We start from the raw sequence: 13,573 nt of genomic DNA, 5'->3' as shown, positions 1-13,573 counted from the left end.
CAGGGTCAGCTTCATCCCTGACTTCCTGTGTGTGCTTGGTGCTTGCCCTCTGTTTGACGCTTCCTTCATCTATAAAATCGGGCGGATGGTACCACCACTGCCCCCACAACCTGAGGCAAGTTTTGTAGGAATAAATTAGACTTTAAAAAAATTCGAAGCAGTGTGGAGGAATGTGCTCTTTAAGTATACATTCTTTTTTTCCTTTTTTTTTTGGCCACGCCGTGCAGCATGTGGGATCTTAGTTCCCCAACCAGAGATTGAACCCGCACCCCTTGCGTTGGAAGCACAGAGTCTTAACCACTGGACCACCAGGGAAGTCCCTAAGTATACATTCTTAAGTTAAGGTTGATATTTTAAAAGGAGGCAATGTGACCTAGTAGTTAGTTCAGGGTCTGGAACCTGGTAGATCTAAGTTTGCCTACTGGTTCTTTTCCTTGTCTTAAAATGGGGATAATAATAGAATCTAGTCCATGGTGGCATGGTGAAGATTAACACTTGGCATATAGTAAGCACTATATAAATGTTAGCTAGTGTTAATAGTGCAGTAGTAATTTTTTAAGGTTTCCAGGTTATAGATGATTTACCATGAGATTTCTTTCAAAAAGAACCTTGTTCATTCTTCAAATATTAAATCATGACTTTCTAAGACCCAGGTACTGCATTAGAAGTTCAGGGAGCATGGGAGGAGTGTTACATCTTTGTGGGAGGGTCAGAAAAGACTTAAAAGTCTTTCCAAAGGAGGAGGTGCCCCTTCAGTGAATTCTAAAGGATGAGTAGGAGTTTTCTAGGTGAGTGGAGGCAGTAGTGAGTGAGCAGAGAAAGCCACAAGCACAGAGGCATGGAGGCATTGGTGAGTGTGGAGTATTTGGTGGACCAGGAGTGATTCAGTAAAGTAGGAAATGTAGAATGTGAGGTTGGGAGTATCAGGAGGGGAGACTGGACAGGTAGTTAGGGCCCAGGTCTGAGGGTCTTTGAATGCCATACCAAAGCGTTTAGACTTCTATCCTAAAAGTTTGGGGAGCCTATGCAGCATGTTGAGCAGGAGAGTACATATAGGAAAGGTAAGTCAGTGGCAGGACCGAGATCTGATTAGGTTCCTGCATGGCTGAATATGTGGCCTTTAGTAATTGGACCTCTGCGGCTTTTCTCCTTGGCCTTTGTTTCCGCTCCTACAGAGTGAGGAGTATAGAGCGTGCTGGAGAAGGGCAGTGTGACTGGGTGCATTTCTGGGAGCCCTGGATGGATGAGGTGACACTGGTGCTTGCCTGCTGGTGTGGGGTGGATCTGAAAGCTTCTCATTGTACCAGAAGCAGGAAAGGTTGGATAGAATTTGGGGGTCCGGCAAGAATGGCAGGGCTAGCTGGCCTTCTCTTAAGGATGCTTCCGAGTCCTTCTCTAACCCAGAATATTTCCAGAGCGCAGTTCGCCATGCATTTAGAAACTCCTTGCAGGACTCCCCTGGCAGTCCAGTGGTTAAGACTCCGTGCTTCCACTGCAGGGGGCATGGGTTCAATCTCTGGTTGGGGAATTAAGATCCTGCGTGCCATGTGGCGCAGCCAAAAAAAGAAAAAGAAAAAGAAACTCCTTGGCTCAACTGCATCCTCTTTGTTCATTCGTTTTGCATTTTACAAACGTTTGAGGAGTTGGTATAGGAAAGGCACCCCTCATGGAGCATCCAGGAATGTTTGAGATATGGCCCTTGTCCTCGAGATGCTCGTGTATAGCAGGGGAAGACACGCATCCAAAACACTATTCCATGGTAAACTTCATAAGGGAGCAGAATGGGTAGGATTTTGGCAAGTAGAGATACGCTGATTGGCTTTCTAGGGCAGGAAATACACGAGCAAAGGTATAGAGCTAGAAAAGTGCAGAGACATGGAGGGATGGTGACTGGGCCACCTGCACTGGAACAAAGCTTAGAAGGGGAGGGCGGGGGAGGGGGATGGAAGCCTCTAAGGAATTGGAACTGAGCGCTGCTGGGCCTGGGGAGCCCTTCCAAGACTTTGACTCGGAAGTGACAAACGTCAGAGCTGTGCATTCTTTAGGACCTTGAGCTTGTATGTCTATGCAGGGTGGGTTGGCGGAAACAGAGACTGGATTTGCTAAGACCAGTTAAGGATCTCTTGTGGCGATTCAGTTAGAATAATGGCCTAAATCAGGCTGGTGGCATTGGATTGGCAAAAAGAGGAGAGCAGGGACAAGGAAAGGGGCAGGACTGGAGTGATGAGTGTTCAGCTGGGGTGACTGGAAGGACAGTGGTGTCATTAGAAATAGGTAAGGCACGAGGAGGAACTGGTCTGGCACCAAGAGGAAAAGGCTGTAGGTTTGGCATCAGAAGACCCAGGCTCCCGCGGCCCCTCTGTGCCCTCCCAGCTCAGAGGCCTCGAGGTTCTGTTTCCCCACTATTAAATGGGAACAGTAATGCCTCACTCATGGGGTTGCAGGGAGGACTGAAATGCTTTATTAATGGTGTTAGTTTTTGTGCTGTTGTTTAAAAAGGGTGTGGATGGATCTCCGGGAAGAATGAGTAGATATGAATGTTTTCATAGTTTTCAAAATGACAGTTGAACCCATAGAATGAGAAGGCCAAGGGGAATGTTTCAAGGATAGAGAAGAAGGCCACTGACTGACTACTGAAAAACACTGGCATTTGGGGACCGCAGCAGGAACAGCCAGCAGAGGAGACAGAAGGAAGACCCAGAGGGCCAGGAGGTGAATCAGAAGAGTTCGGGTTATAGGCAAGCAGGGTGGGAATGAAGTGCCTCAGTAAACAAAAGGACAGTTGCCAGCAGTGTTGACTGTGAAGGGGTCAAGGAAAGGGCATTGGGTGAGTGGGCAGAACGCCACTGATGACTTGAAAACCAGTTTTTTCCAGAGTCATCAGATCAGTGAGAAGGTGGTGAGGAAATAAAGTTAACAAGTGTCCATTACTCTGGAGGTGCTTGGAGGAGATGGTAGCTCAGTAGATAAGCTGGGGCAAGGGAAGAGGGGTTGGGTCTCCTTTAGTTTAGGAAAGCCTTGAGCTTGTTCGTAGGGAGAGAAGTGGAAGGGGGTGAGAGAAGGTGCTGCAAGGTCTTTGGAGGCAGGAAAGAAAAGAGGTTGGGCACATGAGCCCAGAGAAGGAGAGGGGTGCTCCCAGGAGACAGCTGGAGGGGCTGCTATTCTACTGCGGGGATGAAATATGACACCATGTGGACAGTACCCGACCAGGACTGTCATACAGTAGGCACTCAATAAATTAGTGGTTGATTGGTCCGTCCTTCCTCATCCTAAGCTGAGACTCAGTTTTTCCAGCTACTTGCTGGACATTTCACCTGAGCCACCTCTGTTAAAAATCTGTCCCTAAACTCATTCTTAAATTCTCTCTCCATTTTCCTTTGTCTCCTGTCATTCTCTCTTGCCTGGATTATTAGAATTACTTCCTAACTGGACTCCCCGTTTCTGGTCTCTCGCTTGCCAGCGCTCACTGTACACTGCTGCTCAAGAGATCTTTCTGTCCCACAGCGATCTGATCTTGTTACCCCCCTGTGTAACCCCAAGGCTTCCCTCCCTGGTACATATGTGTTTTGCTGCTGTGTGGTGTTCGTCTGCCTAACTGTTTCTGCCTCTCATGTGGTCCCCCGCCACTTGACACCCTGCTCCCCAACGCGCCGAGCTGCTTACTGCTCCCTGAACGTGCCACGATCTGCCGTGCTCCATGCTTTGCTCTGCTGCCTCGGATGTCTTTCCTCCTTTCTCCGCAGGCCCATTTTTCATGTTTGGAGCCGCAGCTTGGAGTCAGCGCCCTGCAAAGCTGTCCTCAGCTTCCCCAGGCAATGCTAGTTGCTCATGCTTTACGTTCTCTTTGCACAGTTCTGCAGTAAAGCACTCAAGCTGTATTGCAGTTAATTAATTTCCTGTCTCTCCCGCTGGGCTGTGAGCTCGCTAAGGGCACCTGTATTCCCAGTACCCAGCCTGAGACTTGGCATAAAACCTAGGAGAGTCTCAGTGATTACTGTTGAATGAATTAATGAATGCCCTGCTTAATGGGGAAGCCTATTATTTATTAACTTTACTTGTGCCCAAATCTTTGAAGCGTCTGGTAGAGAGAGCCATGTTCTTCAGTGCCCGGGGTGGGACCTTGTGAGGGGTGGCTGGCTGGCAGACTTGATGGCAGACTGACGTCTGGGCTCTTGTCACCAGATGGGACTGAGTACGGGCTGAGTGAAGCTGACATGGAGGCCTCCTATGCCACAGTGAAGAGCATGGCAGAACAGATAGAGGCCGATGTCATCCTCCTCCGAGAACGTCAAGAAGCTGGGGGCCGTGTGCGCGATTACCTGGTCCGGAAACGAGTAGGAGACAATGACTTCCTGGAAGTCAGGTGAGGAGGCTTCAGAACAGTTCCAGGTCCCCTGAAGCATGACCCTGGGGTCTAGGGCTTCACAGAGAATGGTGATTGAGCCTTTGACGCCTGGCGTGTCGGCTACACCCTTCCGCTTCCTGAGGCATGGAAAGAGTGTCCAGAGACACCGATAGCTCCATTCTCTGTTTCTGCACTTCCTCATCCCTAAATATTTCCATCTGGAAAGAGTGGGAGAGAGGCCAACCATATGTTCTGTGGCCATTTTGTGGGCTGCATTTGCTTTCCCATCAGGCTGGGAGGCTTGAAACCAGGGTAATGGAGGAGAGCATTTTGTACCTCTCTTGGCTTTAGGGCTTCTGTCTGGCAGCTTTGGGAAAGCTAGTGGACATTAAGGGAGAAAGTCATTGTGGTGGGAACTCGGTTCCTCCTGAATAACTCTCTGCTCCCTGGATACAGCTCCCAGAGCACTCCTAATGTGCTCGTCCATGAATAGAAGGAGCAGAGAGCTGGAGAGGCTCAGGGGTGAGCCTGTCCTTGTGGATCCGGTCGCTGAGGCTCACTTCACTCACTCACCAGCTCTCACACAAATGGATGGGTTTGTGTTCACACAGGGTAGCGGTAGTGGGCAACGTGGATGCCGGCAAAAGCACGCTTCTGGGGGTCCTGACCCACGGGGAGCTGGACAATGGCCGAGGCTTCGCCCGCCAGAAACTCTTCCGCCACAAACATGAGATTGAATCTGGTCGCACCAGCAGTGTGGGCAATGACATTCTGGGCTTTGACAGTGAAGGCAATGTGGTAAACAAGCCAGACAGCCATGGTGGCAGCCTGGAGTGGACAAAGATCTGTGAGAAATCCACTAAGGTGATTACTTTCATCGACTTGGCCGGCCATGAGAAGTACCTGAAGACCACTGTCTTTGGCATGACTGGCCATTTGCCTGACTTCTGCATGCTCATGGTAAGTGAGGTGCTGCTGGGGAGGGGAGGCTTCAGCTGGGCTCCTGGGGTGTGGTGGTACGCAAGTGTTTGAAATAGTTCTGAGACAGGGCCTTTTGGTTTAGGGCTTTGAAATTGGATAAGAACGACAAGTTTTGCAGGGGTGCCCAGCCTTCTCAAGGACTATACCTTGATCTTTCTCCTAGGTTAGGCCAGGAGGAGATCCTCTAAGCAGAAACCAAGGTGCCATTTGCAGACCTCTCATTTTTCAGAGAGGGGTAAGGGAGGGTTTCTCCTGGGGCATTTCTTATTACCTTCAGAATTATTTCCTCCTGGAGTTGGGCTACTTTGAGATGACACCAGGCAGCACCCTCAGAGATGGGGCGGCCTGGGAAGGAAATGGAAGAGAGCACAGAGAGCCACTGAGGGGCCTGAGAGGTGGCCTCTTCTGAAGCCTGGAACCAGTGTCAACCAGTCCCACAGCTATTTGCTGAGAAGCTTCTGCATGCCTATTACGGTGCCAGGCCTGAAGACAGAGCAGTGAACAGGGTGTCCTGAGCTCCCATCGAGCTTACAGTCTAGTGGGAAATAGATTTTTAAGCAGTTCATCATGTAGGTGAACTGAAGAGGGGAGGGAGCAGAGGCTTCTGGGCTGGATCATGTTTCGAAGCTCGCACTTGGGCCCCTTTGATCTTCCTGGCCAGAGAGTAGGAATGTGTGAGGCCCCCAGCCTTGGTCACAACTTCACAGCTTTCACACAGAGTGCAAGTGAGCGAGTTTTCCTTTGGCAAAAATCCTTCTCAAAACCCTTCCCCATTTCCCAGTTCCTCCAGCTGTCTGTATTCGTAAGTGTAGTGAATGCCAACATCTGTTCAGAGCAAACTTGATCAAGTTGCCCCACAAACACAGGTTTTCAGGCAAATTCTCCCCAGACCGGAGAGTAAAGAGAGGCAGAGCATATGTATGGATACTCTTGTCAGCTCTCTGCCCGAGGTTCTTGCAGTCTCATTGTGGTCTTACCTCCCATATCTTTGAACGTTGCAAGGGGCCCTTACCGACCTTGACTGGCTAAGGAAAGCCGCTCTACAGAAGGGTTTCGAAGGAAGAGCCATAGGGTGTATTTGGAGCAGTTGTTGGGTTGAGATTAAGAAGGGTGTAGAAATCAGTTTAACGTGAGCGTTTTTCTAACTGAGCTACAGTGATCAAGGTCAATTAACGAACATATCTTCACCCCAGATGAAATGTTATGTATTATCTGACTTTTAGGCCATGAGCTAAATACTAAAAATTTCTGTGGAAAACAATGAAATATTTCATTATGTTCCATGGCAATCAATTTCCAGAAAAACAAAAACAAAAAAACCTTGAAAATATAAAGACAACAGAGAGAGAGCATTCTCGTATCCCGCTTGGGAAGAACAAAAGCAGGTCTGGGTTGGTTAGGAAAGGTGGTTGGAGGGAATGGGAAGAATTAGGAGGAAAATGGTGGGGGTGTCTCGGTGTAGGCAGAGGGAACATGCATGGGACATCTGTGCTGGTGGGGTGGTAGCTCACCTGGGAATCGTAATGGTCAAATGAGAGCATCGCTTGAAAACACTGGAATGTATATTTATTTTATTTATTTATTATTTTTGGCTGTGGTGGGTCTTAGTTGCAGCACGCGGGATCTTTTGCTGCGGAGCGCTGACGCTTCGTTGCAGCATGCAGGCTTCTCTCTAGTTGTAGCATGCGCGTTTTCTCTCTCTAGTTGTGGTGCGCGGGTTCCAGAGTGCATGGGCTCTGTAGTTTGCAGCACGTGGGCTGTCTAGTTGAGGCGCACGGGCTCAGTAGTTCTGGCACGTGGGCTTAGTTGCCCCGCGGCATGTGGGATCTTAGTTTCCCAACCAGGGATCGAACCTGCGTCCCCTGCCTTGGAAGGGGACTTTACCACCGGACCACCAGGGAAGTCCCTCTGGAATGTATAAAGCCCTGTATAAATATGTCTTGGCAATTTTAATTTTAATTTTATTTTGTTTTAGTAAGTAATACATTCATATGGTACAGAAATTAAAAGGTACCAAAGGACTTAAAGCCTCTCTTCCGCCTGTGTTGTTTCCTCCACAGGCAACCAGTGCTTCTAGTTTCTTATGTATCCTCTAGAGATATTTTGTAATCACACCAGCATATATGTGTATATTCTCTCCCTCCAATTTCAGACATTTAGAAAAGTTGAAAGAATAGTACAACGAATACCATAAACCCACCACTCGGAGTCAACAATCATTAACATTTTGCCATATTTATCTGTACATGTGATAGATGCATATGTGGAGTTTTTCTGTGTGTGTGTATGGTTTTTGTTTTATTTTGTTTGTTTTTGTTTTTTTGGTTGGTTGGTTTTTTGGCTGAATCATTTGAAAGTAGATTATATTATAGACATTGTGACTCTTCACCCCCAAATACTTCAGCACACAGCCCCTAAAATACTTTAGCACACAGCCTCCTACTGTTATTGCAACCAAGAAGACGAACAAGAGTTCCCTAATATCATACAGTATCTAGTCTAAAAGTATTTATGTTATCTCAGACGTTCCCCCAAATGTCTTCCAGCTGCTTTTTTCAAACGGTGATCCAGTCACCACTCTCTGTGGTAGCATGCTGTATTCCACCTTGCTTTTTCCCATTAAAACATATCTTAGAGATTGCCCCACATCAGTTAAGAGTTTCCTCTTTCTTTTGTATCGCACACTTGTGCATGTGCTCTAATTTATTTAACCAGCCTTTATGATGATATTTTAAAACATTTATTGTTGCAGGAAGGAATGGTAACAGTAGTAACAGCTGCCATTGCTTTTTTTAAAATAAATTTATTTATATTTATTTATTTGGCTGCACTGTGTCTTTACTGCTGCACATGGGCAGTACTCTTTGTCATGGTGCATGGGCTTCTCACTTTGGTGGCCTCTCGTTGCGGAGCACGAGCTCTAGGTGCACAGGCCTCAGTAGTTGTGGCTCGCGGGCTCCAGAGCACAGGCTCAGTAGTTGTGGCACCGGGGCCTAGCCGCTCCGCGGCATGTGGGATCTTTCTGGACCAGGGCTCGAACCCGTGTCCCCGACATTGTCAGGCAGATTCCCAACCACTGCGCCACCAGGGAAGTCCCAGCCATTGCTTGAATACCTAATTCGTGCTAGTTGTGTGCTGGACCTTTGACATATGTTTGGTCATTTAAACCTAAGTGACCCTCTAAAGTGAATATTATTATCCCCCATTTTATAGATGGGGTAACTGGGGGCCAGGGATGTTAAACTGAATACACTTTGATGACTTTGTTTTCCCAGACTGAGTTTGTCTTTTTTATTGTTTCGAAGTCTCCTCAGATTTTGATAGCCCACACTGTTAAATTGGAGGTTGAAGCAATCTGTGCCCAGCCCAGCTTTCATCTACAGCCATTTTGTTTCTGGCCTAAGACTTGTGCCCACTGTGTTCTGTTCTGATGGTGGCCTCAGAGATGGGAGTTCTCTCTTATCTCAGCCTTCTTTGAGCCCCTGTGCCCACCCAGCAGCAATCTCTGTCTCCCTTGTCCTGACAGTTCTTTCTCTGTCGGGGCAGGTGGGCAGCAATGCTGGCATCGTGGGGATGACAAAGGAGCACCTGGGCTTGGCATTGGCACTCAATGTGCCTGTCTTTGTGGTGGTCACCAAGATTGACATGTGTCCTGCCAACATCCTGCAAGGTAAGTGAAGCCAACAGCCAGTAGCAGTCTCTCTGTTTGGGACAGTCACGCACTGTGGTTCCTTGGTGATCTGCTACCCGGAATTTTCTGTTTCCTTGTATTGTGCTTAGACCTTGGCCTGAATGTCCATCAACCCAGAATCTTTTGCTTTCTCCCTGTTTGCCTCTTGGTCTGAGCAGAGCTTAGAGTTACCTCCTGCTCATTGTTCCTTCTGGTTACAAATTCAGCGTCCTTGAAATCCCTAATCTGGCATCTCTTTTCAGATGGCTCCACGCAGAAGGGGTTGGGTTTTACCATCTAAGCTGGACATACATGGAGACATTTGGGCAGAGAGTCTGATTACCTTTTACCACCAAAGGTTTCAAAACAGTGTTGCAAGACTAGGCTTTCATGCATTTCTCCCCCGTTGCTAAAGATGGTGGAAGAGAAGTGAAAATGTATCCTTTTGGAGGGCCTCATAAGGGCTTCTTCAGGCGTCTAAATGTCCTAGAGATCCTTTTGTCAGATGAACTTTTTTTTCCAGGAAGCAGGGCATTCTAGGAACAACATTGTCCTTCTGGTGGATCCCCAAATTATTTGCTTATAGGATGCGGGTCTTCTAGAGACTCTGGAGAAACCTGACAGGTTTCAGACTTATAACCTTAGCAGACAGTCCCTGTCTGTACTCTCCTTCTACTCTAGCAAGCATTTACCCACCCAAAGTTTTGATCCTCCTTTTGCTTCTCCAGGCATTATGACATTTAACACTGTCCATCTGTTTGTCTCCTGCTTGCATCAGTAATGAGTGGACCTGTCTTGCCCTAGAAGCCTGGCCAAAGAGAAGGCTACGTTCCCCTAATTTTGTTCCATTTTACCCTTTAAGAAACCCTGAAGCTGTTACAGCGCCTGCTGAAGTCACCCGGCTGCCGCAAGATCCCTGTGTTGGTGCAGAGCAAGGATGATGTGATTGTTACAGCCTCCAACTTCAGCTCTGAGAGGTAATGGGTAGGGAGCATTCACTTCTTCCTTTTATTTATTTATGTATTTTTAAATATTTATTTATTTGTTTGGCTGCGCCGGGTCTTAGTTGTGGCACGTGGGATCTTCATTGTGGCATGCGGGATCTTTTAGTGGTGGCATGCGAACTCTCAGTTGCAGCATGTGGGATCTAGTTCCCTGACCAGGGATCGAACCCGGGCCCCCTGCATTGGGTGCGTGAAGTCTTAGCCACTGGACCACCAGGGAAGTCCTGGGAGCATTCACTTCTGCACAGGCACAGAGATTGGTTGAAATAGAAGATTCTGCTCTCAGCAATGTTGCTCGGGGGCTGTATCAGGTGGCCCAGATTCTGAGGTGCTGGTCTCACTGAGGTTGGAATCCCAGCTGATATTTCAGTGTCCTTATCTGTGAAATGGAAATAATATTACCTTCTTCATAGGGCTCTTGTAAGTGTTGGAAATGATGTATGTAAAGCACTTAGCACTGTGCCTGGCTGCTGTGTGATAGATACGCAGCCATTTTTAGAATGGTTATTATTAATTTTTTTACACGGTTGTTTCTCAAAAGCTCTCTAATCACAGATCAGTTTTGGCATTTATTCATTAGCATGTCCTTTGATTCCATAAATTTTTTTTTTTTTTGGCCGTGCCGCACGGCTTGTAGGATGCTAGTTCCCTGACCAGGGATCGAACCTGGGCCCTCAGCGGTGAAAGCACCAAGTCCTAACCACCGGACTGCCAGGAAATTCCCTGATTCCATAAAAATTTATTGGGTGTTCTGTACTGGGCTTTTCATCTAGGCATTGAGGAGTCAGAGTTGACTTGGGCATAGTCCTTGTCCTCAAAGTGGTCGGCCCCTTGGTCAGAGATAATCTCTTGATAATAGTAAATTTTGTTAACACTGCTCCTTCTCCCAGAGTCTTGGGGCCGCTTAAGTACAGGACCCGGAGCAGCCTGACATTTTGGCCTGTGTCTCTGCCCTGACGCTGTCTTCAGTACCAGCAGTTGGCCAGCAGAGGGGGTACGTTTCAGTCGACCCCATTTCAATTCATTCATTTTGTTGAGTGCCTATTCTGTGCTGTCCCTACCCTAGGAGCTGTGGGAAATATATAATTCCTGATCTTGAGGAGTTTGATTAATCGTGAATAGGAGATATAGAGGCCATTCAGATAACAGACAGAAAATCAGATGTAGTCACGTGTAACAGAGACACAAAAAGTTCTCCCAAGACATACAGATAGCCAATAGGCACATGCAGTGTTGCTCAGCATTGTTAGTTATTAGAGAAATGCAAATCAAAAGTACAATGAGGTACCACCTCACACCAGTCAGAATGGCCATCATTAAAAAGTCTACGAATAAATGCTGGAGAGGGTATGGAGAAAAAGGAACCCTCTTACACTGTTTGTGGGAATGTAAATTGGTGCAGCCACTATGGAAAACAGTTCCTCAAAAAACTAAAAGTAGGGACTTCTCTGGTGGCGCAGCAGTTAAGAATCTGCCTGCCAGTGCAGGGGACATGGGTTCGAGCCCTCGTCCTGGAAGATCCCACAGGCTGTGGAGCAGCTACGCCCATGCACTACAACTACTGAGCCTGTGCTCTAGAGCCTGCAAGCCACAACTACTGAGCCCGCATGCCACAACTATGGAAGGCTGCACGCCTAGAGCCTGTGCTCCGCAACAAAGAGAAGCCACCTCAATGAGAAGCCCGCGCACCGCAACAAAGAGTAGCCCCTGCTCACCGCAACTAGAGAAAGCCTGTGCACAGCAACAAAGACCCAGTGCAGCCAAAATATTAATTTAAAAAAACAAACAAACTAAAAATAGAGTTGCCATATGATCCAGTAATCCCATTCCCGGGCATATACCCAGACAAAACTATAATTCGAAAAGATACATGCACCCCTATATTGTAGCACTATTTACAGTAGCCAACACATGGAAACAACCTAAATGTCCGTCAACAGATGAATGGATAAATAAGATATGGTATATATATACAATGGAATGTTACTCAGCCATAAAAAAGAACGAAATAATGCCATTTGCAGGAACATGAATGGACCTAGGGATTATCATACTAAGCGAAGTAAGTCAGAAAGAAAGACAAATACCATATGATATCACTTATATGTGAAATTTAAAATACAGTACAAATCAACATATCTATGAAGCATAAAAAGACTCACGGACATAGAGAACAGACTGTGGTTGCTGAAGGAGAATAGGGGAGGGAAGGAGTGGGAGTTTGGGATAAGCAGAGGCAAATTACTATATACGGGATGGATAAACAACAAGGTCCTATTGTATAGCATAGGGCACTACATTCAATATCCTGTGACAGGGCTTCCCTGGTGGCACAGTGGTTAAGAATCTGCCTGCCAGTGCAGAGGACATGGGTTCGTGCCCCAGTCCGGGAAGATCCCACATGCTGTGGAGCGGCTAGGCCCATGAGCCACAACTACTGAGCCTGCGCATCTGGAGCCTGTGCTCCGCAATGGGAGAGGCCACGACAGTGAGAGGGCTGCGCACCGCGATGAAGAGTGGCCCCCGCTCGCCGCAACTGGAGAAAGCCCTCGCACAGAAATGAAGACCCAACACAGCCAAAAATAAATAAATAAATTTATTTTAAAAAAAAGAATCCACCTGCCAATGCAGGGGACATGGGTTCGAGCCCTGCTCCTGGAAGATCCCACATGTCGCGAAGTAACTAAGCCTGTGCGCCGCAACTGCTGAGCCTGCACTGTAGAGCTCGTGAGCCACAACTACTGAGCCTGCGCTCTAGAGCATGCTCCGCAATGAGAAGCCACCGCAATGAGAAGCCCGCGCACCGCAACGAAGAGTAGCCCCGCTCTCCGCAAGTAGAGAAAGGCCACGCACAGCAGCGAAGACCCAATGCAGCCAAAAATAAATAAATTAAAAATACATATATATATATATATCCTGTGACAAACCATAATGGAAAAGAATATGAAAAAGAATATATATATGTGTATAACTGAGTCACTTTGCTGTATAGCAGAAATTAACACAACATTGTAAATCAACTATACTTCAATAAAATTTACAAAAAAAAAAATTCTTTGAAAACTCAGAGGGAATGATGAGTGCCCATCTGGGAAGGATTCCCTAGAAGAGGCGGCATTGGAACTGGGTTCTGAAGGATGAGAGGATTTGGTAGTTGGATAAGAGGGAAGGAATTCAGGCAGGAGGTGAACAATTCAGAGTGAACAAGTACATGGGAACAAAAAAGTCCGAAGGTCTTAGGAGAAGGGAGGGAGTGTTTTCTGGTCTGGCTGGAATATAGGAATTTGAGAGAAATAAACTGGCAGAGATGTTGGGAGGAGGGATTCCAGCTGTCTTTTCTGCAGTGGAGAGTTGGCTACGGTTTTAAGGATGTGTGTGCTTTAGGAAGAAGAGGCAGTCATGATCGCTCGAACTAGGGTAGTGGTACTGAGACAGAGAGGAGGAGACAGGTTTCAGAGACAAAACTAACTAGGAGGAGGAGGCCTCAGAGCAGGTCTGGACAGAAGTAGGTGGGCTGGGCAGAGGGCCTGGGAGGCCAGTGAAGGGGTGGTGGGACCCTTAGCAGCGGCAGCC

The 13,573-nt window shown here is 47.4% G+C and overlaps 1 protein-coding gene across 4 annotated transcripts in view; it reads left to right on the top strand.

Annotated features, from left to right (window-relative positions):
• The window catches only part of GTPBP1 (GTP binding protein 1), a 28,730-nt gene that overhangs the window by 4,916 nt on the left and 10,241 nt on the right, over window positions 1–13,573 (top strand). For all 4 annotated transcript variants that reach the window (XR_009533774.1, XM_060112134.1, XM_060112135.1 and 1 more), the window contains exons 3-6: window positions 4,183–4,363; window positions 4,957–5,305; window positions 8,873–8,996; window positions 9,859–9,973. Coding sequence is in view for 3 of the 4 variants with exons in the window: in XM_060112134.1 (XP_059968117.1) it covers window positions 4,183–4,363; window positions 4,957–5,305; window positions 8,873–8,996; window positions 9,859–9,973 (769 nt within the window). In the remaining variant the exon portion in view is untranslated. The remainder of the gene's footprint in view (window positions 1–4,182; window positions 4,364–4,956; window positions 5,306–8,872; window positions 8,997–9,858; window positions 9,974–13,573) is intronic.

Source organism: Mesoplodon densirostris, chromosome 11 (assembly GCF_025265405.1).
Source record: "Mesoplodon densirostris isolate mMesDen1 chromosome 11, mMesDen1 primary haplotype, whole genome shotgun sequence".
NCBI classification, from domain to species: domain Eukaryota; kingdom Metazoa; phylum Chordata; class Mammalia; order Artiodactyla; family Ziphiidae; genus Mesoplodon; species Mesoplodon densirostris.
The sequence above is the reverse complement of the archived record's forward strand: the minus strand, read 5'-3'. Positions and strand labels throughout refer to the sequence as shown.